The 27,965-nt window shown below is 40.4% G+C and overlaps 2 protein-coding genes across 3 annotated transcripts in view; one reads left to right on the top strand and one right to left on the bottom strand.

Moving 5' to 3' along the window:
- The window catches only part of bcas1 (brain enriched myelin associated protein 1), a 137,485-nt gene that overhangs the window by 58,814 nt on the left and 50,706 nt on the right, over window positions 1–27,965 (bottom strand). The gene's annotated exons all lie outside the window — the stretch shown is intronic.
- On the top strand, window positions 23,429–25,839 carry LOC137079223 (putative N-acetyltransferase 8B). The gene is made up of 2 exons (XM_067447174.1): window positions 23,429–23,523; window positions 25,036–25,839. Exons 1-2 carry the CDS (start codon window positions 23,505–23,507, stop codon window positions 25,737–25,739), a joined length of 723 nt encoding a protein of 240 aa, XP_067303275.1. The 5' UTR covers window positions 23,429–23,504; the 3' UTR covers window positions 25,740–25,839.

The raw sequence follows: 27,965 nt of genomic DNA on the forward strand, positions 1-27,965 counted from the left end.
ACAGCCGACGTATATTGCAGCTATTATAAGTTGTTGAATTATTTATCATAACTTGCTTTTTTGTTCACGGTTGCATTGAAAACGGAGGTTTTAAAGTTTAATAATAATGCATTTTCTTGATCAAGGAACCAAGGAATTGATAGTTCTCTAGCTTGAGAATCCAAACCCATTTTTAAAGGGTTACTTCAGCGATTAGCATATGGCTTTGTATCAGTAGAAACCCTGGAGTATATTCGAATGATTGTGCTTCCCCTCCTCATAACTCCCTCCGAGACAAGAGATTTTATTAAGATGATCGCGGTCGCAGTGGGAAAGTGATCAGTGATTCAGTAATCTAGTAGAGGTGGTTTTGGGAGTGGCCTCGTAGGGCAGTGAAGCATTCTGGGAATTGTAGTCTTTCATCCCCATGAGACAAAAATGTTTTCTGTCTTTTCTCAGTCTAGAAAGCACTAAATGAAAAAATAATTTCACATTTCTACTACATTAATGACAGTTTAAATACAGATTCATCTTCCCAGCGCTGAAGTACCCCTTTAAAGATTGCTAAATAAAAAAAATGCAGGCCACTTTCTAAAAGAATACTATCAGTTTTCATATGCACATTGAAGTTTACAACAAAAACACAGAATTTCAACTGGGAAAATTAGGATAGCAATTCAAATGAGATCTCTTTAATACCTCAAATGTTTCTCTTAGATGACAAGGAGTTTCGATGGAGATCAAACTGAGACTTCTGCTCATGCCTTTTAGATTTGAGCTGCCCATTACAGTAACAGCGTAGTCTATACACTGTAGTATACCTTTAATCACTCTCTCTGCTTTTATAGTTGTCCAGCAAAGGGAAGATAACACAACCATCATCAAAAACTAACTTGATTTGATCATGATCTGATTAAAGGCTACCTGGATAAAGGGGGTCAACAGAGTGAAATTCCAAATTCATCGTTGTGCTTTAAATTATTCTTGAAACGTCAAGAGTCCATTGACCCTCGCCTTTGTCTGCGATTCATGAGGGGCTGTTATTGATTTAAGCAGGTGTAAGGAGCCGTCTCACCACAGAGGAAATTCAATCTTACCTGACATCCACAGGTTTATTGTTCAAGACGCTGTCACAACAGCCTGTGCTGCTTACATATCAAAACAAATGGCATAATTCAACATTTCAGTCTCATTGTGCCACACGCCAACAAATAGCACATCACTGTATGTTTGGTAGCTACAACGGCCTCAGAAAAGACTTGGACTGAACATTTTGCCATTGCATTAGAAAATAAATGATCATTTTGAAATTATTATTTCAGTTTTAAAAACAATAAATGGACTGTTCGTATTTTATATTTTGACACTTTCTGATTGTCAAATGTTAATAACAGGGAAAGTTCTCAGAACTTTGGTTAACGTAAGATTTTCTCAAAGTTATGAATAAACATTCTTCCAGTAATGTTAATAGATCATTCATTCAAAGTTGTGCGCTGCATTCAATTAATCAAATTCTTCCTTGCTGTATAGTATGTGAAAACATAGGTAAAAAGTCTCCGGACAATCTTCTATCCCATGAGGCCACGGGACGGGATTTACAAATGGAACTTTAGCGATGCAACTGATACTGATAGGTCATGTCCCGTGACAGTAACATGGTGGATGTAATACGTCATAATTCAGTGATGGTCTTTAATAATGTTCTCAAAATATTAGCATGAAAAAAAATATTTGTACATCGTTCATGGAACGCTTTGGTTGGACAGATATCTAATATTTTTTAAATGTTTTAGAATGTTCAGAGAACATCAAAAAGTAATGTTCCCATGATGTTTGCAAAATTATAAAATGGAATGTTCCCTTAAAGGCACAACTTTTAAATCTTATATATATATATATATTTCTAAAACTTTAATTCCTGTAAAAAATCCTGTAAAACTGTAATTCTAAAACTGTATTTTCAGCCTAAATTCAGGCAGAACACCTCAATATCCAGAAACAACTGAAAGAAAGAAAAAATTCCCAGAAAAAGAAAAATTTCATATGCAATTTAATGATAACTGAGTATCTATAATCCATTACCTAGCCAGTCGCTTTGGTCAGTCAACACCATTTTAATCATATTTTAGCTTTCATGTTGTAAACCTACATATTATATAACTCCATTATATAATAATATGATTTTACTATGACTAAGAAGAGCAGCATGAAAGTTGTCATGGCAACCATATACATTACCCACTGATTACTTTTGTGCCATGCTAAACGTGCTAAATGTGCTAAGTTTGATTGGATATATTAATTAATTTAAAAAAAACAATTTGTAGTATTTATGAGAATCTATTGACAGAAATGCAGACAGAATTTGACAGAATATTGACAGAAAAATATAATATTCATAACTATGTTTTCAGTGGTGTATAAAGACCTTACACAATGAACCGTTGTTTTTATAGAATGAGCCATTTCTATCTCCATACCGCAGGTCCCCTTGCACTTTGAGATTCTTTGGAATGAAAAGTGCGTTATAAATAAAATCTATTATTATTATACAGTGAAGAAGATTTCTTCTCTACAGAGCACTAGTCACTCTCTGCTGTCTTAGACTACGACATCTTTGTCCTGTGTCTGCCACCATAGCTTCTCTATGTGCTTTGAAAGGGAAGGGTTTTTCAAGTTAAAAATTCAGTGGTGAAAATATAGTAGCATCTTTCAATCACTGGGGGGGGGGGGGGGCATGCAACACATTTGTTAGCTGGGTAGTTGATGAAATTGTTACACTGTTGCTTTTTAAAATTCATTGCACATGCCATGATAAATTAAATGAAAGTAAAGCTGGAAAAAGTCTAGCAGAGTTTAGTTTGATATAGGCCTATGTTATCTAATGCAGTAAAATCCATACATTTTTAACATGGTTTAAATTTTCAATTGCTTTTGGGAGACGTTGAAAATACTTGCCAAAAGTGAAATGGTTTACTAAAGAGTCAAACGATTAAGCCAACACACAGTTATCATGACTTGATTGTTCTTCATTTGATGTTGTCTATGAGAAATATGGAGAGCAAAGTGTTTGTTTGAATCTATTAAGACGCTATGTTGTCCGAAAATCAGTGGGAAAATGAGCATTTTCGAGCCATGCAATTTTTTTTATAATAGCTGGTTTCAATTTGTGTTTAAAAATAAAGTCTGTTTTTAACATAATGTGAAGAAACTTTAAATTAACCTGTAAGTTGATAACAATTTGCTTTAACATGAAGTAATTTAGTTATATTTCTGCATAATTTATTTTAACTAGAATGCTAGTTTTGCTCTTTTTTTTAATTTTATTTTATTTTTACAAAAAGTTCTCTTTTTTTAGATAAATAATGTGTACATCTTACAAGATCTGAGTTTAATGCCTTTGCATTTCAGAGTCAACATTTGGCAAACAGCAGGTTGCTTTTCATTTTCTCTTAAGATTTCAGTGTGTGCAAAACTCATTAACTACCCAAAAAATAATTAGCATTGCACGAAAGAAAAAAGGAAAAGAAGACCCAGGGGAAAAATAAAGCATTCAAAGTTTTTCTGTTGTGTGACTCAGTCTTTTAAGAACTGCTTTATTCAAGTGTCAAGAACAGATGAAGAAGTGAAAGGTAAGATCCGCGCATTAAGTGTACAGAGATCACGAATTAACGTTTTAAAGAGATAGATCACCTAAAAGGGAATATTTTGTCATCCATTACTCCCCCTCATGTTGTTTCCAAACCTATAAGATTACATTTTTCTTGTCAAGTCCCCTTTTTTTTATAGAGCTTTATATAATTTTCAAAGCAACTTTTAAGTGATAACAAGAAAATGATGCATTTCGGCTGTTGTTCGGCTGAAGTCAGTTCAGTGTTGTTTCAGTTCTCTTGTAAAGATCATCAATTATTAAATTAGTTCATTTCATCTATAAATCAGTTCTGCAAAAAAGAAAAAAGCATGTTGTTGTTGAACACAAATGTTTGCACGTCACTCTTTTTTCCAGTTAGAATTAATGGAGTCTGGAGCGTTCAAAAAAGATGGCAAAAACCATAAAAGTCACAAAAAAGCAGTCATGACTTCTATATCACACGACTAGCTATATCACAGCTAACAAAACTATGCTATAAGAACACTTTGGTAACGTTCTTAGAATGTTCATAACTTTGAGAGAACCTCTCCAGAATGTTAGCCAAAGTTAAGAGAACGGTCCCTGTTAGTTGCAATAATGCATCTTTTAATTTTATTATGAAAACTTAATTTTAAAAAAAGGGGTCCTATTATGTCCTTTTACGATGTCTTGATTTTGTTTTTGGGGTGTGTTAGAATATGTTTTCATGCTTCATGGTTAAACAACTCTCTCCTCAGTCTGACTCGAATGTGTCGCTTAGTTTCTGTTTCGATGAAATATGCCTCTCTTTCTGAAATATGAAATGTCCTGTGATTGGTTATCTGGCCCAGTGTGTTTGGGAAATGTCACGCCCCTTCCTAACAGCAAGTTCTGCTCTGGTGTAAATATTTAAGGATGGTGTCCATTTCAAACCAATTTAGGTCTGATTCAGACCCCGACAATGTTTAGGAAGAGGACCCGTGCAGAATGGATTTCAAGCCCAGATTTCACAGGACGTTTGGATTAGAAGACTGTTTCCGCCACTAAATAAAAAAAAGAGTAATTGTGACTTTTTCTCTCACAATTGCGAGTTATAAAGGCAGAATTCTGAGATATGAACTCGCAATTGCGTGATAGAAAGTCACAATTCTGTGATATAAAGTCAAAATTCTGAGATATAGTCACAATTCTGACTTTTTTCTCAGAATTGCTAGTTATAAAGTCTGAATTCTGAGATATAAACTCACAATTGCCTGATACAAAGTCACAATTCTGACTGAGAAATAAAGTCAGATTTGTGACTTTATATCACGCAATTGTGAGTTTATATCTCAGAATTCAGACTTTATAACTCGCAATTGTGAGGAAAAAAACTTATTTCATAATTGTCAGAAAAGTATGTCAATACAAACAGTAATCAATCACAAAATCATGGTGAATTTTTCTAAGGGAAGGTGTTGTGTAAGTTCATAAGCCTTAGGACAAACTTTTTGCAAGGTGGAAAAAACTGCAACAACACACTTCATCTTCTCCAGCGCAGCTCAACCAGGCCTCGGCCCTTTTTTCCACATTCTGTGGGTGGAGATTATTTAAATTACTAACAGTGTAACTTCACAAGATCCGGAAAAAATGCCTTGTAGTCCAAATAAGCCGTTTGTTGTAGTTTTCTGTTGAAGTGCCCCTATTATGGAATATTTTCAGTGTGTAATATCGCTGTCTTTGAGTGTAAACGGTCTGTAAAGTCAAAAGTGCACGATAAATAAAGTTATAAGCTGTGTCTCATTTTAAAAGGCTGCATCCTCCAGAGGACGCATTCAAAGGCTGCATGTGTCTCATTTCAGAAAAGTAAGGAGGACACTGTGCATGAGGTGTATCCTGCGCTGCTGCAGATAAACCACTATTCTTTGTGAAAAAATGGCAACGCCGGCAGATTTACATGCAAGTGAAGATGTGGTGTTTAAATGTAAGTCGTTTCAAGCTTGTTTTGTTTTTAAGCTGTATTACTTCAAAGTAGATAGTTGTGGTAAACAGGATTACAAGTGTTTAGTGATTTTTAACATTTAGAATAGGAATTTGCTGTCAAGGTAAGAAAAATTTCATAGTAATTTTCAAGTTATAAATAATTTTCATTCATATAACTGGTGTGAGAGCACAACAACACTGTGAACGTGTTGGCATAGCAACGTGATACTTCCTGTCTGTGTGTCCTACGAAGGACGTCTCGTTTAATTCTGATTGAGGACACTCCGTATACTGCATTCTTCACAGGACATGCTCCGGAGGACGCAGCCTTCAAAATTAAAGGTGTCATGAACTGGCTTTTTATATATATATATATTAGGGGTGTAACGATACGCGTATTCGTATTGAACCGTTCGGTACGAGGCTTTCGGTTCGGTACGCGGTACGCATTATGAACCGAACGGTTCTTGGACAAATTTTTGGAAAATAAAAAAAGTCTGTGAAATATAATAATATGCGTTCAACAAGGTAGCCCAATAGCCAAAACGACATAAAAGGCAATGCCCCTGACACCGCCGAAGTGAAAGAAAAAAAAAACACCAAATGTGTTTTAGGCTGCTCAGTCAGGTGCTCGCTTACTCAGGCTACGCGCTGAATGCTCGTCGCAAAATGGCTATTGCGTTTAACAAAGCAGAAATAGAAGATCCTCCAATAACCAACAGGTCTGGTGTTTAGGTGAACTTTGGATTCTTTGTAAGCTATGATGGTGTTGGCAAGAGTGATGGATAAAAAACAACGGTATGTTGCATTTGCTACATGAAGGTACAGCAGCGGTAATAATTAATGTCATGTCAATCAACTCATTTATGCCGACAACAAGACGATAAAAAGGAGAAACAGCCACAAACTATCCCCGCAGCATTTAGACAGACATTTCCAACTTCTTCAAATGGCAAAAGACATCACCGCGGCGAGTGGTCTATTTATAGTCGCGGATATGAGACCTTACATGTAAGCACATGCAACAGGGTGTGCGGCTCCTGCACCGCATACGCAGCGCAAAACGCACCGCAGACGGAGTTTTAAGAACATGCTTAAAGTAATGTAATTGAGCCTCGTTACAATGTTCCTTCACGAGCCCATTTCAGCCAGTAATTCCTGCTATGTCCCAAAAAACAAAAGCACAAACAGAGAACCAATTGGCCAAAGCAACAGCGGTTGCTCTGACAACAGACGGCTGGATGTCAACCAGGGTTGCCAGGTTTTCGCAACAAAACCAGCCCAATGGCCAATCAAAAATAGCCCAAAAGTAGCCCAATGGCCAATCCAACTAGCCCAAAACTAGCCCAATACCAAAAAAATCTAAATATAACACTCCAATACATATTTTATGGTAGTGTTATGCACTACACACCATTTATACTAAAATATAATTGTATAAGTATAAGTAAGTAACTGTATAAGTAATTATAAACAGTCTATTTTAAAAAATAAAAAAAATCTTCCCTTAAGATTGACAGCTGATGAACGTAATGATGAGCTGATGAGCTTAAAAACGTAATGGATGCAGGCGGGAAAATGCAGAATTACAACTCCAGTGGAAGTGAACCACAAACTTGTGAAATTCATTTCAAATTAAAAATAATGTAAAATAAACATTGCAATATTCCTCATTAAATGTTAATTTACAGAAAATTCTTCTGTGTATGACATTTATTTTTTAAATTATTATTTACCACCAACAACCCTGGAGAGCACGCATTCGGTTACCATGGAAACGAAAACAGCCGGTGCAGCCGCAGCACACACACACACACACATTAGCGAACAAGCCCAGCAGTGCCACTGTACCTCACAAAGTGTGCGCTTATCAGCACAGTTATGCTGATATGATATTGCTTATGTCATCATCCTAGAATCCTTGTTATCATTGGTGGAATATGAATTGTCTAAAGTAAAATATTTATTTCAACACAACCATTTCAGCTAAATATAACTGATGCAATATGTTAAACCTTTAACCCGCGGAATAAAAAATCAACCCGCGGCAAGTGGTTAAAAGTAGCCCAATTCCGCGGGAAAACCGCGGACTTGGCAACACTGATGTCAACGCTACCTGACTGTAACGGCACATTACATTATGAATGGGAGCTGAACAGCCACGTTCTTCAGACACGCCCCCTTGAGATTCAAACAAGTGAGGATTTGGCCATAGGGATGACAGAAGCAGTAGTGTGTGAAAAAAAGTGTGCAGAAAGCTAATGTAAAGAGCTAATGTCTTATTCCTGTAACTACATAGAAGATGGGTAAAGTATAGCTCCATCATTGTTCAATGTAAAAAATAAAAAAAATCATACTTTGTTAGTTTTATTAAAAAAAAAATTAAAAAAAGTTTTTTTCTTTTTGCTGTATCTAAAACATACCGAACCGTACCGAACCGAACCGTGACACCAGTGTATCATATCGAACCGAACCGTGAATTTTGTGAACCGTTACACCCCTAATATATATATATATATATATATATATATATATATATATATATATATATATATATATATATATCTGTTGTCTGAGGTCAACTAATGACATTCGTGTGGTTTTTACATTCAAAAACCTCATAACTAATAAGTAATAGGCTATTTTCTACACTGGTTTTGATGCTCTCTCCTGAATGCTGGGTTTTGATGGGCGTGACGCACTGGAGACTTGGAAGTAATCGCCCACAGCTAGGATTGGATAAGATTTGCATATTTAATGAGCTTAAGCTCCCCTGTCAGTTCACATGAGGAAGAGGAGAGATTGAGGGAGAAGCGGCAACCAGAAAGATTTCTCTCGACCACAGGGCTCGTAAACGTCTTTATCAAACAAACACAATGATTTCTTTCTCATCGACCTGCGATTGATTGGACTATTATTTTTATATTACACATAGCCCGCAAGATCGGACGATGAGAGAGAGAGAGAGAGAGAGAGAGAGAGAGAGAGAGAGAGAGAGAGAGAGAGAGAGAGAGAGAGAGAGAGAGAGAGAGAGAGAGAGAGAGAGAGAGAGAGAGAGAGAGAGAATAGCAGAACAAGAAAGGAATATAATGAGATTGATCGGCCTGCCGGGCTTTGCGAGCCCTGGCCCATACGTGTCTGAGTCCAGCCTGCTAAAGTTATGCTCTGTTAGACACGTACTCACATACGTGTGTTGCACCATTCCTGTCGGATCCAAATCCAGCATCGACCAGAGATTGGTTTACAAACGATTCCTCAGTGAAATGAAGTGAACATGTCTGTGAGCTGGAACTTCATTAAAATAAAGTTCAACCACTCATTCCTAATATTAGGATACAAAGGAAGCTTATGCAGCGACTGTGTTCTTCCACAACCAGGAATAGCGCAATATCTTAATCTTCCTCGGCATGTTTAATGTTGTTGACCAGCTAGCACGTCAAGCCAAACAGCTCCATGAGTCGGTGGGCGGGGCTACTGGATTAGAAGCGCGGTAGAGATGGTGTTTTGTATAGCCTGCATGGTGTCTATAAAAGATTTTCTTTGATTAACAAGTACGTTTTTGCGAATGAATAAGACTAGTTTTGTGAACCAATGATTCTTTAAAAAGTATCGACTCAAAAGAACAATTTGTAAAAAAAAAAATTGGACATTGCTACTTGTCTTACAAACTCATTATGAATTTATGAATGATAAATGCATCAAGTAGAGCATTATGTCAAGACTTTCAGTAAATGAGACACTTTACGTCTGCTAAGCTCCAATGCGTAAGCATTCAACTTTAGTGCATGAGTCATTTAATTGATTTTTATGATACGTTTGATGGTCCTTTTGCATTTTTTTAAGGATTAAAGTTCCCATATATATTATAAAATAAATCAACTCTCCTTTTGTGTTGCACAGAAGAAAGAAAGTTATCGAAGTTTGGGAGGGCTTTGAGGGCGATGAGAGTAACTAGACAGAATTTTTATTTCAATTTGACATAACTTGAAACCACTTCATTTGAGTGTCAGAAACTAAATAAATGTAAGAAATTCTATGTGTTGAGTGAACAGCCTCAAGGTCATATAAGCACTTGACACTGTTAAGATCAGGAATAAAAGATGATGCTTGTGTAGAGGGTTCACGTAAATCAGTACCACATAATCAGAGAAGCGATATATGGCTTATCAGGAGCTACGGCAGCAGTGAGACTTCTCTGTAAATAACCGCAGCATTCTTGTGCATGGACCATAGAGAAAAAAAACAGACAAAAACAAGGCGCATTTGCAATGTTGAAATTGGTTGTCCTCATAAATATGTCATTGGATTTGTGAAATGCCATCAGAGCTTAACAGCAATTGCTTGTATTTATTCCAGTGAGAGATCTGACCTGTGCACATTTTATGCGCTTATAAATGGAGGTGAAAGGTAAATCTTTTAGCACTAGGACAGGCAGGACCACCGTATAGTACCTGTCAAAGAAACTGAGCTAATATTTACAGTGCAGAAGTGAAAATTAATTTTGGTTATAGCCAAAATGTGGGATTTCTAAATGTATATCAATCGAAGATCCATTATATTTCTTGAGGTGAGGTCAGCATGTGGTAGTGTAGTCTTGTATAATGTCAACCGGGGCTAGTTGTCACACTCTATTTCTCCCAGTAGATTAAATTTGGAGTTAGTTCCTGTATAGACGTATAACAAAGTCATGGCTGCTTTGGTTTAACACCCGGGCATGTTGTCACAGTGTATGGGGTTAGTTGGAAATGGCCATTTAATTAAGTTTTTCAGGCTTGTATGACTGATGCCAGACTGTCTTGGTCAAGAGAGGGCTACTGTGAGAAAACAGAGGAAATTGCAACTTTACTGCAAAATTAATCAATCCCCTCAGTTGTCTTAATCTGCATTTCCTTCCCTTCACCCCCTCGTCCCCCAAATCTTCTCTCAGCATGCTGAGATAATTTGAAATGAATCCAAAAATCAATATGGTTTAATGTGAACAATCATACAACACTATATACATGTTAGGTATCATTTGAAATGGGACTGATACAAAGGTCTTATTCCCACAGAAGTAAACCAAAATGTAATAAAGGTTTTACACACACCTCTTACTGGCCTACATCTGTTACACTCACCCCCCTAAACCACACTCCTATCCGGGTGACGGCACCAAATGTTACAGGTCCTAACCGCCCCGCTCCTAGTGGGGCTTGAACCGCAGTCTCCAGCCGTCAGTCGCTAAAGCACCTCTTGAGATCAGGGGAGTGAGGTTTACAGGCACAGCTCTTACTGGCCTCTGTCTGTTACATGTGCAAGGGCTAGATACAAGCTACAGACCAGTGGGGGAAAAAAAGGTTTTCACAAAAATGTTTTCATTAACCCCTCTTCTAGCAATCCTAATGCTCCAAACTTTAATTCAACATCTAAAAGTATCTTTATTGGTACGTTTTCTGAGAGGAGCGTCTTTCCTTTGTCCATTAAAACCGCACTGGACTCTACCTCAGCAAAAGTTTGGTATTATTTTAAAATGCAGCTTTCTGACTTTGAAATTCATAGCGAATTCTCAAAGGCATGTACCAATGAAATGTGATTTCAAACTCATGCTGATGTAAACAAAACAATCTCACTTGCGCTGACTGACAGATACGAAGCATGCACACAGATGGACACTGCACAATAGGTTACACACACAGTGTTGAGGAGTAACTATGTAACTATATTACGGAATTACATTTACAAAATAAATGTAACTGTAATCAGGGGTTTGTATTTGCAGTGCACCGTGCATGTCTGCCAATCACATCAAACCACACTGCCCCTGAAAGCTTAAGGCTTCAACCTGTCTGAGAGTTGCCACCGAGAGTTGCTGGAAAATAGAAAAGTAATCAAATGTAATCAGTTATATTACTTTTATAAAGTAATTGAAATAGTTAGACTACTTATTAAAGGGGGGGTGAAACACTCAGTTTCAGTCAGTGTCATGTCAATCTTGAGTACCTATAGAGTAGCATTGCATCCTGCATATATCCGAAAAGTCTTTATTTTTTTTATAATTATATAAGAAAGATGCGCTGTTCCGAGTCTTTCCGGAAAAAGCCGAGCGGGTGGGGGCGTATCGTGTGAGCGGAGCTAAATAATGACGTGTGCTCGCTGCTGCTATTGTGTTGAGTCGAGTGCGTCGTAAAGCTGTGTCATCCCTAACAGCGGGAAAAAAACTTTATTCAAAATAAAAATATGGCTTTTAATCAGATACAGCCATACATCTATGATCCGGAATCAGACCCAGAGGCTGCAGTTGAACAGGAGCAGCAGCAAAAACGACTAGAGCAGGACGTCTCTATGTGGTACAAGTTATACACTAACTATATAATATGCTTAGCGACTTGTGTTATTTACATATTTATACTTGAATTATATCGTCGTATTTTTGTCTTTGAAGGTGTACATGTGGGAAGTGCAGTTGTGCACGTGTGTTTGTGTGTTTACGCGTGGTTTGTGTAGACAGTAAGCGGACTGGTTTTGCACGGCAGGCTAAGTTAGTGTTTACATAGAAAGACACGGAATAGTAGCGCATTTGAATGAAGAAGCGCGCTTATTTAGTTCAAGATATTTCCCCCCTCTTTGTGTATTGTTGTTTGGAGTGCTTTTACAATACACAAACATAAAGTTACACATATAGTGGCCAGCTAAACAAATGTACACGCACTACACATCGCATGCTCCATTGATCAATTAACTATACGTGATCATGTTTGGGCTACTTGATGAGCATAGGCAAAAACACAGACATTTGAAGCAGTCTTACTCACAGCCTGCGGTACTAACGTTGGGACCTTTATCGTTGGGACTGCTCCATCCTTCAGCATTAGGCGATCGGAAAATCCTGTGTCGAGCTGGGCCTTGTTTATGAAACAGTCGGCACCGAAATGCAGCGAACAGATATAAACATTCGCGCAACTCAGTTGCTGATCCGGAAAAGCAAATTACATCCACTGTTGCCTTAACGCGGGGTTTTTGGGGAATTTGTGCAGGACTGTCTTGGTCTGGCAACCAAAAACGCACTTTTTTGGTGACATTGTTATGTGCACATCACCTGTGCAGCGCAGCCTATGAGCCAGCGCTTTGATGGGGGTAGCCTGTTACTTTCGCTTAGAAAGTACCTGTTACTTCCGGTAGAATTGTCCGTAAGGCCCATACAAGGAAATTCCGCCCCCATTAACGTCAAAGGGGACGCATGATCTCAAAAAACTTGATGACTTGATGACTAACCGGAAGTAGTATTTTTGACAAAGAAATACTCCCATCAAACGTCCACCTTAACTTTTGAAACTGTCTATGTTTAGTATGGGATTCCATGTCTTTAACAGTGTAAAAAGATCAGTATGCATGAAACAGCATTTCACCCCCCCTTTAAATATTAAATAGGGTAACTTGTAATCGGTAATCTATTACATTTTCAAAGTATCCTTCCCAACACTGGCTACACATACACTCACCTAAAGGATTATTAGGAACACCATACTAATACTGTGTTTGACCCCCTTTCGCCTTCAGAACTGCCTTAATTCTACGTGGCATTGATTTAACAAGGTGCTGAAAGCATTCTTCAGAAATGTTGGCCCATATTGATAGGATAGCATCTTGCAGTTGATGGAGATTTGTGGGATGCACATCCAGGGCACAGAGCTCCCGTTCCACCACATCCCAAAGATGCTCTATTGGGTTGAGATCTGGTGACTGTGGGGGCCATTTTAGTACAGTGAACTCATCGTCATGTTCAATAAACCAATTTGAAATGATTCGAGCTTTGGGACATGGTGCATTATCCTGCTGGAAGTAGCCATCAGAGGATAAGTACATGGTGGTCATAAAGGGATGGACATGGTCAGAAACAATGCTCAGGTAGGCCGTGGCATTTAAACGATGCCCAAATGACACTAACAGCCGTTTCATACCACAAGTGTGAGCAGCGCATATTTTTTTCGGTGCCCATGTTAATCAATGAGTGCATTCACACCGGGAGCGTTTCGAGAGCAGCAGTGAAGCGGTGGTTTCAGCGGCGAGCCTATTTTTGCTGCGCTGCTGACGCTCAATTAAAGTGAAAGCACACTTTTAATGGACAAAATAAATATGATTTCACACAAAAAGCACTTAAATTGCACACAAGAAGCACATGTAGTGTATTTTAAAGGGGGGATAAATTGAGAAATCAACTTTCCCTTGAGCTTTTGATATATAAAAGGTCATGGTAATATAAGAATATCCTGTAAGTTTCAGAGCTGAAAACTTCCTTGTTAGTCAAAGAAAAGCTTTTATAGACACCAGGCCCAGCAAACGGTCGTGTGCTTTATACTGACGTCATTGCACGACGAAACACCGCCTCTACCGGACCTCTAATCCAGTAGCCCCGCCCACCGACTCATGGAGGGCTCGTGCTAGCGGGTCAACAACAATAAACATGCCAAGGAAGATAGCAATATATTGCGCCATTCCTGGTTGTGGAAGAACACAGTCGCTGTAAAAGCTTCCTTTGGATCCTAATACTAGGAATGTGTGATACTTCATTTATTTTTAATGAAGTTCCAGCTCACAGACATGTTCACTGTGGGATCGTTTGTAAACCAATCTCCGGTCGATGCTGGATTTGGATCCGACAGGAATGGTGCAACACACTCATGTGAGTAAAACGTGTTTTTATATGGAATAGTGTTGCATTGTTATAGATCGTTTTGCTTGTGTACGTGTCTAACAGAGCATAACTTTAGCATGCTGGACTCAAATCCCAGCGTTCAGAAGACAGCCTCGAAACCAGTGTAGAAAATAGCCTATTAATTAGTAGTTATGATGTTTTTGAATGTAAAAACCACATGAACATCATTAGTTGACCTCAGACAACAGTATACATTTTTAAAATTGACTTTGCTGACTCTATCGACTTCAAACAGGCAGCTCTAAGAAATCATACATCATTTTGAAGGTTTTTTAATAGAAAATGTGAAAATTACAATACATTTGCTCACTGCGACTCATTTTTTCCAGTACCGGTCACATTTATACATCATTCATGGACATTTTTTAACTAAATCGTTTTAGTTTAGTTATGTTTATCTACCATTTTTTAAATGTTAATTTGAATGCTATTTGTTTCAGAAAGTTCAGAGAACATTCCAAAGTAACATTCCCATAATGGTTACATAATTAAGAAAAAAATATTATTAAAACATAAAAAATTCAGAGAACATTATGGAACATTTTCACAACCTAGTTGGAACACTGTCAAAACTTAGAACTTAGAACAAATTAGTTGTTAGCTGGAAAGTTACAGCATTATTGAGTTGCCCAACTTCCCTATGTGACAACAAGCCCCAGTCTTGCCTATAATGTAAAACATGCACACTGGTTCCTAAATGAAGTGCATGGTTTGGAGAGCAGTCTGTCCTCTGTAACATGCAATCTGATTGAGTGACAAGCAATGAGACGTAATTTATGGGTCCGTGGCACCTCAGAACGAACTAAAGGATTTCTCATTTAAATTCTAGGGCGCCCAAGGCCTTAGAAGCATCAGAATGCTTTCTGAGTCATCGTCATTACCCTCGAAGCCACATCATTCACGGAAATCACCTATAATGTGGGTCTCTGAACTGGGTAAATATCCACAGTGATCTGTTTCTAGTAACAGACTTTCATAATTTATGCTTAAAGGGACAGTTCAACCCCCAATATATGAATATTCTGTCATTTTTTCCAAAACAGTTTGCTGTTATTTTTACTCTAGGACAAAACAGGAAAAAATATGAGAAATTAGTCTATCAAGCTGTAAAAGGACAATATAATTGTACCATGGCCTATGCCTCTCATAGAGAAAGCGATTTTAGCCAGTGCTTTGGCATATTGAGCTGGCAGTGATGTATCTTTAACAGCTCACATTAAATGACTCCGTTACTCTAATCGGGGCTAAAACCAAGGTCACATTTAGTGGACAAACAGGTTCAGTCCTACAAAGTCATTGAGGCATGCAGCTCGTCCGGTCCTACCCAAGCATATAAGAACCTCATTTCAAAGTCAGGCCAAGATTATAACTGTTTTTATGAAATACTAGAGATGCTGACTACATATGTATCTGTGTGTGTGTTTGTGTGTAGCAGGTTGTTCCTACATTATGGGGCCCAAATAAGAATAGTAAAACCTGAAATAAGCTAAATTGTGGAGACCAGTCAGTAAACCCAATTTAATAAAAGGAACTCAGATAAATATCCTATATATTTAAAGCTGCACTATGTAATTTTTCCATCCGCTAGAAGGCAGGCATAGTTTGAAGATGCCAATTTTGAGCGCAGAATCTTGGGCAATGTGGTCTTCAACTCACAGCCGGTGGCAAAGAATCGTGATAGGAAAAATGCTGCGTTCACACCGCACACGCGAGTGACGCGAATAAATCACGCTATTCGTGCGAAGTTGGATGCGTGAACATTTTTAATCCATTCGCTTCATTCGTGTGTGAATTTCGCTTCATTCACGTGTGACATTCACTACACAACAGACGCGTCATGGGATGGGCTTCTGCCAGGCAGCGGCAGCGGATCCCGTGTTCAAAACGCTCAATTCGCGTGATCCTTGCCGCGCGAATCGCACCACAAAATGGTTTTTCGCATCTCTGCATTGACTTAACATGTAAATCACTTCGTCATTCGCGTCATTCGCGTGCGGTGTGAACTCAGCATCAGGCAGATGTTATGACGTTACTCTGTGCGTTTGCTCAGCGGCTGCTGTGACACTTGTTCACACTGCTAAGAGTAAAGCGTTTCTGGAGAATAAAACCGGAAACCAAGGGTAACGCAGATATGACGCAATTGACAGGCGACTCCCTCAGACGTCCCGTCTCCTTGGTTAAAATAGCATTTCCCCCCCCCACAATTTGCAAATAGTTGGAAATATAAGAACTCAACTGAACAATATATAAGACTGGCCTGGTGGTTTTTGGATATTTTACTGCAAGCATACTACATAATGCACATTTAAATATGTCTTGTAGTTGTGATATCTTACAAAAGTACTTTATATCTCACTGTCACATGCCTGTCCTGTCTTGTGTGCACATGTGGGTTTTGTCATGTCTTGCATGTGCTCCTGTCATTGTCTGATCCCTCCCCCTTGTTATCTGATTAGTGTTGATTTCTCCCACCTGTTCCCTCTTGATTTCTTCCCTTTATAAGCTCCTTGTGTTTGTCAGTCTGGGTTGGATCCTTGTGTAATGTCTGCGTCTTCCGTCCTCCCCGTGATTCTGTTGGTTTGTTTAAGTTTGTATTTATATTATTCTATTATGTGTTTTTCCCCCTCGTGGGTTTTGTTTTGAGTTTATGTTTTGTTTTTGTAAATAAATCATCTTTTTTCTGCACTTGAGTCCTCGCACCCTTTTCCCTTGTCTGTGACGTGACAGAAGGATCCAACCATACTATGAGGACTCAGCAGAGAAGTTCTCCCTCGGTGCCAGTTCCGGGGGTCCCGAGTCCGGGAATCCCGAGTCCAGACATGGCCTGGAGGGCCGTAATGGGAGGGTTTGTGGTGGCAGTCCTGCATGCTTGGGAAAAGCACAGGGTGTCATCCACCACTCCGGTGGTCCCAGTTCCGGTGGATCGTGCGCCGGTGGTCCCTGTGCCGGTGGATCATGTTCCGGTGGTCCCTGTGCCGGTGGATCGTGCTCCGGTGGTCCCTGTGCCGGTGGATCGTGCTCCGGTGGTCCCTGTGCCGGTGGATCGTGTTCCGGTGGTCCCTGTGCCGGTGGATCGTGTTCCGGTGGTCCCTGTGCCGGTGGATCGTGTTCCGGTGGTCCCTGTGCCGGTGGATCGTGTTCCGGTGGTCCCTGTGCCGGTGGATCGTGTTCCGGTGGTCCCTGTGCCGGTGGATCGTGTTCCGGTGGTCCCTGTGCCGGTGGATCGTGTTCCGGTGGTCCCTGTGCCGGTGGACTCCGTTCCGGTGGTCCCGAGTCCGGAAACGGCCTGGAGGGCTGTGATGGGATGCTTTGTGGTGGCAGTCCTGCATGCGTGGAAGGAGCACAGGGCTTTATCCGAAGCCCCGGAGGCAGTTCCGGTGGTCCCAGTTCCGGTGGATCGTGTGCCGGTGGTCTCAGTTCCGGTGGATCGTGTTCCGGTGGTCCCTGTGCCGGTGGATCGTGTTCCGGTGGTCCCAGTTCCGGCAGATCATGTTCCGGTGGTCCCAATGCCAGCAGATCGTATTCCGGTGGTCCCAGTGCCGGTGGATACTGCTGGACTGGAGAAGTTTCCCCAACGCCCTGCCTGCGCCGCTGAGGCGCCCTGCTCTCCCTGCGCCCCTGAGGCGCCCTGCTCTCCCTGCGCCCCTGAGGCGCCCAGCTCTCCCTGCGCCCCTGAGCAGTCCTGCTCTCCGTGCGCCGCTGAGGCGTCCTGCTCTCCGTGCGCCGCTGAGGCGTCCTGCTCTCCGTGCGCCGCTGAGGCGTCCTGCTCTCCGTGCGCCGCTGAGGCGTCCTGCTCTCCGTGCGCCCCTGAGGCGTCCTGCTCTCCGTGCGCCGCTGAGGCGTCCTGCTCTCCGTTCGCCGCTGAGGCGTCCTGCTCTCCTTGCGCCCCTGAGGCGTCCTGCTCTCCTTGCGCCCCTGAGGCGTCCTGCTCTCCGTGCGCCGCTGAGGCGTCCTGCTCTCCGTGCGCCGCTGAGGCGTCCTGCTCTCCGTGCGCCGCTGAGGCGTCCTGCTCTCCGTGCGCCGCTGAGGCGTCCTGCTCTCCGTGCGCCGCTGAGGCGTCCTGCTCTCCGTGCGCCGCTGAGGCGTCCTGCTCTCCGTGCGCCGCTGAGGCGTCCAGCTCTCCGTGCGCCGCTGAGGCGTCCTGCTCTCCCTGCGCCGCTGAGGCGTCCTGCTCTCCGTGCGCCGCTGAGGCGTCCTGCTCTCCGTGCGCCGCTGAGGCGTCCTGCTCTCCGTGCGCCGCTGAGGCGTCCTGCTCTCCGTGCGCCGCTGAGGCGTCCTGCTCTCCGTGCGCCGCTGAGGCGTCCTGCTCTCCGTGCGCCGCTGAGGCGTCCTGCTCTCCGTGCGCCGCTGAGGCGTCCTGCTCTCCGTGCGCCGCTGAGGCGTCCTGCTCTCCGTGCGCCGCTGAGGCGTCCTGCTCTCCGTGCGCCGCTGAGGCGTCCTGCTCTCCGTGCGCCGCTGAGGCGTCCTGCTCTCCGTGCGCCGCTGAGGCGTCCTGCTCTCCGTGCGCCGCTGAGGCGTCCTGCTCTCCGTGCGCCGCTGAGGCGTCCTGCTCTCCGTGCGCCGCTGAGGCGTCCTGCTCTCCGTGCGCCGCTGAGGCGTCCTGCTCTCCGTGCGCCGCTGAGGCGTCCTGCTCTCCGTGCGCCGCTGAGGCGTCCTGCTCTCCGTGCGCCGCTGAGGCGTCCTGCTCTCCGTGCGCCGCTGAGGCGTCCTGCTCTCCGTGCGCCGCTGAGGCGTCCTGCTCTCGCCGCACCTCCCTGGCGCTCCCTGCACTGGCCGCACCACCCAGGAGTTCTGCTCTGCCCGCGCCTCCCCGCCCTGCTCTGCCCGCGCCTCCCCGCCCTGCTCTACCCGCGCCGCCCTGGCTGCCTGAACTCTCCGGGCCGCCCCGGCCGCTTGAACTCGGTGGGCCTCCCGAACTCGGCGGGCCGCCCTGGCCATTCGAACTTTGTGGGCCACCATGGCCTCCTGAACTTTTTGTTTTCCTTGTCCCTCCCTTGTTTACCCCTCCCTTGTCTGTTCCTTCCTGGTCTGTCCCTCCCGTGCCCCCCTGGTCTGTCCCTCCCGTGCCCCCCTGGTCTGTCCCTCCCGTGCCCCCCTGGTCTGTCCCTCCCGTGCCCCCCTGGTCTGTCCCTCCCGCGCCCCCCCTGGTCTGTCCCTCCCGCGCCCCCCCTGGTCTGTCCCTCCCGCGCCCCCCCCTGGTCTGTCCCTCCCGCGCCCCCCCTGGTCTGTCCCTCCCGCGCCACCCCTGGTCTGTCCCTCCCGTCCCGCCCTGGTCTGTCCCTCTCGTCCCGCCCTGGTGTGTCCCTCCCGTCCCCCCTGGTCTGTCCCGCCCGTCCCTAGTGGAGCGTCTGGTAGCCGCTCCTTAAGGAGGGGGTAATGTCACATGCCTGTCCTGTCTTGTGTGCACATGTGGGTTTTGTCATGTCTTGCATGTGCTCCTGTCATTGTCTGATCCCTCCCCCTTGTTATCTGATTAGTGTTGATTTCTCCCACCTGTTCCCTCTTGATTTCTTCCCTTTATAAGCTCCTTGTGTTTGTCAGTCTGGGTTGGATCCTTGTGTAATGTCTGCGTCTTCCGTCCTCCCCGTGATTCTGTTGGTTTGTTTAAGTTTGTATTTATATTATTCTATTATGTGTTTTTCCCCCTCGTGGGTTTTGTTTTGAGTTTATGTTTTGTTTTTGTAAATAAATCATCTTTTTTCTGCACTTGAGTCCTCGCACCCTTTTCCCTTGTCTGTGACGTGACACTCACAAATGCTAAATTAATTCTTATATTTGTGACTTTATATTAACACTTGCTGAACACTTATTTCTCATACTGTATTTATGACTTTATATCTCAATACAACGGTCTCACATTTGCAAAGTTATTTTTCATATTCATATTTGACTTTATATCACTATATGACTTCATATCTCACAGTTACGAAGTTATTTCACTTCTAGGAGCTGACTATTTCTTGAAATTGGGTTTACAAAGAAAATTCATTTTTGATTTAATTGTAGTTTTTTTAATTTTGTTTTGTTGTCTTGACATTTTTATTATTTAATTTTTTACAATTTTTAAATTTATATTTTTTAAGCTCCGTCAGGGGTGTTTCTTGGGATTACACTAAATAAAAATGTTCCCAAATGTAAAATACACTCAAAAAAATGATACGTTGGATTTTTTTTTTGTCAACAGGTTCCACGTATTTGGGTCATGTTGAATTTAATTAACATTGTTTATTTCGGTAAACATAATTTTTTTTACATAAAGTTATTTCAATGCCATTTAGTTAAATCAGGTTAACATTCTTACATTTTGTCCAAAACTATTAAGTTTAATTACTCTGAAATTAATATATATAAAAAAAAAACAAGTAATCCAGTTTAATTGATTATTTTTATTTAGTGAAATGCTATTTTTACAACATTTACAAAGATTGTATTGGCTAGATGGTTTTGTTACATCCATGGCATACCAAAGTAGTTGTTTTTCATTATGAATTAATTTTAATTTATGATTTATTAATTTTTAATATACAATTGTTATTAGCAGATCCTTACCCCAAGCACATGCTCTACACTTCATCACAATGGTAACGTCCAAAAACACTAAAATAACACAAACTTTTAAATACCAACATAACAGAACATTAAACATTAAAAAGTCTCTCCATTTTCTCATCTCGTTAGAAAGTCATGAAATATCACTTTATTTAAACATTTACTCTCCAAATTCAGCCCATTTACAAAGCATGATGGGAAGTGAAAGTCCTGTTGGGTTACTTGATTGAAACTTTATGTGAAAATAAAAACATCAAGTTATGTCAAAGAGTAACAGTTTTAAGTCAGTTTCACATGTATTAATTACATTTGAACCAGAAACCTGAAATAATGGTGTTAAATCGAGATGAATTGCTTAAAGGGGGGGGGGGGGGGGGGGTGAAATGCTGCTTCATGCATACTGATCTTTTTACACTGTTAAAGACATGGAATCCCATACTAAACATAGACAAAGTTTCAAAAGTTAAGGTGGAGGTTTGATGGGAGTATTTCTTTGTCAAAAATACTACTTCCGGTTAGTCATAAGTTTCGGCAAGTTTTTTGCGATCATGGGTCCCCTTTGACGTTAATGGGGGTGGAATTTCCTTGTATGGGCCTTACGGACAATTCTACCGGAAGAGCGTGAGAGAGAGAGAGAGAGAGAGAGAGAGAGAGAGAGAGAGAGAGAGAGAGAGAGAGAGAGAGAGAGAGAGAGGGAGAGAGCGAAAGTAACAGGCTACGCCCATCAAAGCGCTGGCTCGTAGGCTGCGCTGCACAGGTGATGTGCACAATTACCAATGTCACCAAAAAAGTGCATTTTTGGTTGCCAGACCAAGACAGTCCTGCACAGATTCCCCAAAAACCCCGCGGTAAGGCAACAGTGGATGGAATTTGCTTTTCCGGATCAGCAACTGAGTTGCGCGAATGTTTATATCTGTTAGCTGCATTTCGGTGCCGACTGTTTCATAAATAAGGCCCAGCTCGACGCCGGATTTTCCGATCGCCTAATGCTGAAGGATGGAGCAGTCCCAACGATAAAGGTCCCAACGTTAGAACCGCGGGCGGTGAGTAAGACTGATTCAAATGTCTGTGTTTTTGCCTATGCTCATCAAGTAGCCCAAACATGATCACGTATAGTTAATTGATCAATGGAGCATGCGATGTGTAGTGCGTGTACATTTGTTTAGCTGGCCACTATATGTGTAACTTTATGTTTGTGTATTGTAAAAGCACTCCAAACAACAATACACAAAGAGTGGGGAAATATCTTGAACTAAATAAGCGCGCTTCTTCATTCAAATGCGCTACTATTCCGTGTCTTTCTATGTAAACACTAACTTAGCCTGCCGTGCAAAACCAGTCCGCTTACTAACGTTACAATTGTCTACACAAACCACGCTTAAGCACACACACACACACACGTGCACAACTGCATTTCCCACATGTACACCTTCAAAGACAAAAATATGACGATATAATTCAAGTATAAATATGTAAATAACACAAGTCGCTAAGCATATTATATAGTTAGTGTATAACTTGTACCACATAGAGACGTCCTGCTCTAGTCGTTTTTGCTGCTGCTCCTGTTCAACTGCAGCCTCTGGGTCTGATTCCGGATCATAGATGTATGGCTGTATCTGATTAAAAGCCATATTTTTATTTTGAATAAAGTTTTTTCCCGCTGTTAGGGATGACACAGCTTTACGACGCACTCAACACAAAACAGCGGCGCGCACTCGTCATTATTTAGCTCCGCTCACACGATACGCCCCCACCCGCTCGGCTTTTTTCGGAAAGACTCGGAACAGCGCATCTTTCTTATATAATTATAAAAAAAATAAAGACTTTTCGGAGATATGCAGGATGCAATGCTACTCTATAGGTACTCAAGATTGACATGACACTGACTGAAACTGAGTGTTTCACCCCCCCTTTAAATAAAGTTCCTTTTTTTGAGTGTAAGTTTGTTGATTGTTTAAAATGACAGACAATTAGTGTATCATATATTTTCTGTATATTTTTTATTAAGTTTTAGTTTATTTAGTTTGAGTTATTTTAGTTTTTCAACCTAAACTGGTAACACGTTACAATAAGGTTTCATAAGTTTGTATTTATGACTTTATATCTCAGTACAACTTTCTCACAATTTCAAAGTTATTTTTCATATTTGCGACTTTATATCACTATATGACTTCATATCTCACAGTTACAAAGTTATTTTTCATAATTGTCTATTTCTTGGAATTGGGTTTATAAAGAAAATTATGTAAATAGATATCTATGAGTGGTTGGGATCACTGCGTCTCTCTCTCTCTCTCTCTCTCTCTCTCTGTGTGTGTGTGTGTGTGTGTGTGTGTGTGTGTGTGTGTGTGTGTGTGTGTGTGTGTGTGTGTGTGTGTGTGTGTGGTAAAGTTAAACAGCTTATTCATTGTTTTAAATAATGATTGAAAATGTAAAACTGCAGAAGGTTTTCTGTGAGGGTTGTGTCTATGGTATCGAATATACATTTGTGCAGTATGAAAATCATTATGTCTATGGAAAGTCCCCATAAATATTGAAGTCTTAACATGTGCGTGCGTGTATGTGTGTGTGTGTTGAACACCATTAACTTTCCTAAGCTGCCCTGTAATGGGTATTTGTGGTCCCAAATACTGTGGTAAAGTTCATAGAGTGAGCGAGGAAGAAAGGAGGTGTAGAGCGTTTGAGCGTGAAGCACAGCAAGCAGCAGCGATGGTACAGAAAACTAGCTGTAAGTGAACTTTTTTTTTTCTGGTGGAATGTGTTGTGCGAGGTGTCTCAAAAGTGGCAGGTGAGTCTTTCTGCTAATGCAATTAGCATGCAAGGACCGGAATAGCGTGCTTTTAATTATTAAAAACTGCAATGTTGTGGCACAATACATCATTTTCTAGATTTATGTGTGGGTGAGGGTTCTGCTAGGATGCTTGTAAGTTCAGGGGCGTTGCTTGGGTTCACACCAAATGATATTTTTTCCAAATGTAAAACATTCCTCTATAATAATGATCACAGTTTGTTGATCGTTTACAAATGACAGACGTTCCAATAGTAAGTCATTTATTCCAATTATTTATGATAGGTTGCTGTGATTTCTTTCTTGCTTTACAAAGTTTTCATGAAAAATACACACCTTTTATTCACAGAATCACATCTAAATTTTTTTTTTTTTGGGGGGGGGGGGTGAAATGTTTTGCCTGTGCAAATTTAAAATCAAATACTCTTTTCAGGTGATAATATGTCAAATAGGTTTTATTTCATATTTTCAGCTTTCAATTTAATTTAAGTTTACATTTTTGTAATTTTATGTTGTCTTGCCATTTTTATTACTTAAATGTATTTATTTTTATTTATTTATATATTTTTAAGCTCAGTCAGGGGTGTTGCTTGGGATTACACTAAATAAAAAATTCCCAAATGTAAAATATGAATTTATTGTAATGTATTAAGTTTGTTGATTGTTTAATTACAGACATTAGTGTGTCATATATTTTCTGTATATTTTTTATTAAGTTTTAGTTTATTTAGTTTTAATTATTTTAGTTTTTCAACCTAAACTGGTAACACGTTACAATAAGGTTTCATTAGTTAACATTAGTTAATGTTTTAACTAAGATGAACTAACAATGAGCAGTACATTTGTTCCTGTATCTGTTAAATCTTTGTTAACATTAGATAATAAAAATACAGCTGTTCATGGTTTGTTCAAGTTAGTGCACAGTGCATTAACTAATGTTAACAAGATTTTAATAATGTATTAGTAAATGTTGTTATTAACAGTACCAAAGATAAATAAATGCTTTATATGTGCAGTTCATTAGTTCACGTTAACTACACTGTAAAAAAAAAAAATGTTGTTTTTTGTTGGTTTAACTTAAAAACGTAAGTAACCTGGTTGCCTTAAAATTTTGAGTCTATTGAAATTAAAAATCTGAGTTGATACAATGAAGGAAATTTGTTTAATAAATAGAAACTCAAAATAATATTATCTCTGATTTAAGGCAATCAGATTACTTACTTTTTTAAGTTAAACCAACAAAAACCAACACAATTTTTTTACAGTGTAGCTGAAATAAAATAAGTTTAAGTTGCTTTGTGTTTTATGTCAGTTAATATTTAATAGTATTTATAGTTTTAGCTTGATTGCAGGGGTTATTTCTGCACTTCCTTCTGCGTTTAAATCTGCATGACTTACTGCAGATGTTAAGTCAGCATCAAGTTGAATCCCTGTCTCTTTCTTCTCCTGCAGTGCGGAGTGTAATCAGGCCCTACAAGCCTACAGATAAGTCTGCTATTGTCTCTCTCTTCCACTTTGGCATTCTGGAGCATGTCTACCCAGCCTTCTTCAAAGCCATGAGTCATCCGGACCACATCGGCGTGACCCTCAGCGTCTCCATGGCCGGATATGTGCTCGGAGGGAGCTCGTACTTCCACGCCGTGCTCTTCGGAGGAGCTTGGGCTTGCTTGGTTTACTATTGCTGCCACGAAATTTATGACAGCTACCTCAAGAAGAGGATGAAGGTGGAAATGGCAGATATTCAGGCCAACTTCTTGGATAACCAGGTGAATCATTTCTGGGTGGCGGAGACGGAGGTGAACGGGCATTCGAAGGTGGCCGGGCTACTGGCTGTAGTTGGTGTTAAGGATGGCATTTCGAAGGATGGCTGGAACGCAGATGATGCAGCGACGGCCGAGGTGTTTCAGTTAATCGTCTCCTTCCACCAGCGACGCCAAGGTCTGGGAACCCAGCTTGTAGAGACAGCCGTAGAGTTCTGTAAGGAGCAGGGACTTTCTCGGGTGGTCGTAGAGATCAGCTCCCCACAGACCGCAGCCGTTTCGATTTTCCGCAAACTGGGCTTTACTGTGACCTCTGTGCACAGCAACATACACCCTAACCATTTGGTCTCAAAACTCTCCAGGATCAATGTGATACAAATGGAAAAGCATCTTTAAAATGCAAAAATATATCCGTGAGTTACACTTTATTTCGATAGTCCACTTTAGATATTCTATTAACTATGAGTAACTTTGCAACTACATGTCAACTAACTAACTAAGCAACAAAATAAAGTGTTAGCAGATATAAAGCAGAGTTGCAAAGTTATTAATAGTTTGTAGAATGTCTAAAGTGGACTATCGACATAAAGTGTTACCAGGAACAGATATGTTTAGATTTGTATCTTTTATTCACACATTTGACCATCTTTTGGCAATCAAGACAACATTCTCACTCCAAAGATCAATGCCAATTTAAATCAAATACAATTTTTTTCTAGAGAATGTGTGGTTTCTTTATATTACTATAAGGGATCTAAACAAATAAACAATACACATATTACAGTTTGCGCTCTTATCCATTAGAATTGCAATGCAAACAGAAGCTGAAGTGTAAAAACATTATATAAGCTACTTTTAGCTTTGAACCTCATTGCTCTGGAGGAATTTATGCCAGCTGACCCATAAGACCATACTTAAATCTTAAAATACCTCTAAAATGCAAAACCCACGAAAGCAACTGGAGGTTTAACATTCTTGCAGCCACGTGAGCCTATTGTGTAGATTAGAATAAAGGAGCTTGTGTTTACAACTCCCAACTTTGGGAATAAAAGCCATGTTTAACCAGGTAACACAGATATTGTATTGAAAAATGTCAGTCATCAGTAGTATATTGGAGAGGGGGGAGGGAGTTGCCGTTTATATAGTCCTATATATTCAAGTATATACTATAAGTCACAAGTATTAAAACGCAATAAACGCAGCATTCGTTTTTTTACTGCCATCCTTTGGCTACATTATATGATCACACCATAATTCATTCAAGTGTTGTTAAACCAATCAAATGTGAAAAGACGCAAAAGAGAACTCAAGTATACATAATGTCTGTGAAGTGGCTCGGTGTTCACTCACCCGACACGCGCTTCAGACAGCTCACTAGTAACGTATTGAGTTCTCTTTCATGTTTGAGCGGACAGAAACACACCAAATTATATCATAATGCCTGTTGTTGACCAGCGCACCCTGGAGTGTCTGCTGAGCCCGTGTCAATTAATGTCTCCTCTTAATTTACCTTATCGGCACGTCATTTTCAATAAACGCGTCTCTGGCGCAATGACTGATCCTTCAGATATATTCTTGCGTAATCGACGAGTCATCCTCAATAAACCTGTCTCTTGCGCGATACCCAGAAATTTGAATATTCCGATCTAATATGATTTCTGACCTGTAAGGTTGCCAGAATAATAATCATACACTGTTTGTTAATAAGCCAGAGGAGAACTGGCACCCTGACTGAGTCTGGTTTCTCTCAAGGTTTATTTTTCTCCATCATGCCCTGATGGAGTTTTGGTTCCTTGCCACTGTCGCCTTTGGCTTGGCTTGCTCAGTTGGGGACACTAAAATTTCGATCCAAGCTTTTCAACTAAACATCCAAATAAAAGGTATTTATTAGGTCTTATTTAATTATATAAACTATAATACTGATCTGCCAGCATTGCTGCTACATGATCAATTAAAATAAGTTGAAAACATCAGTTTTCTCCAGAACGACCGTACAGCCAAATCTAATTTTGTTGCAATATTGTCCTGTTTAACACTGTGAAGCTGCTTTGAAACAATCATCATTGTAAAAGCGCTATATAAATAAAGTTGACTTGACTTGATTTAACGATTAGTATCCTCATAAGCAGTTTTAAAATGATTAATTATTTAAGAATGCGTGTCAGATCTGCATCATTTGCATCAGGTCTTAAAGTGACAGCAGCCTAATAAATCTACTGCAGTATGCGTCAATGTACTGTTAATCAAACAACAAAAGACAAAGATAAATAAAATCCTTTTGTAACTTTAATAATGATTATTAATCTATATATTTTGGCAGAGCAAAAAATAGTGATATATTTACCTATATTTAGATATTTATTAATAGCACCATATTCAGAATTTAGCCTACATTTATATATTCATATGTTTAGCAATGCCAGTATGCATTTTTACAGTGACATATTTGAATATAAAAACATTTGTGTATATAAATTTGTATTTATAATTCTCTAATTGTACTTTTTTTAAAATTTAGATTACATATTGCATATATTTTAGAATTACTGGTAATATTCATTTATTATAATTATTATTAACTATTTAAGAATTTAGCATACATTTATATATCCAAATAATTAT

Source organism: Pseudorasbora parva, chromosome 6, assembly GCF_024679245.1.
Source record: "Pseudorasbora parva isolate DD20220531a chromosome 6, ASM2467924v1, whole genome shotgun sequence".
NCBI classification, from domain to species: domain Eukaryota; kingdom Metazoa; phylum Chordata; class Actinopteri; order Cypriniformes; family Gobionidae; genus Pseudorasbora; species Pseudorasbora parva.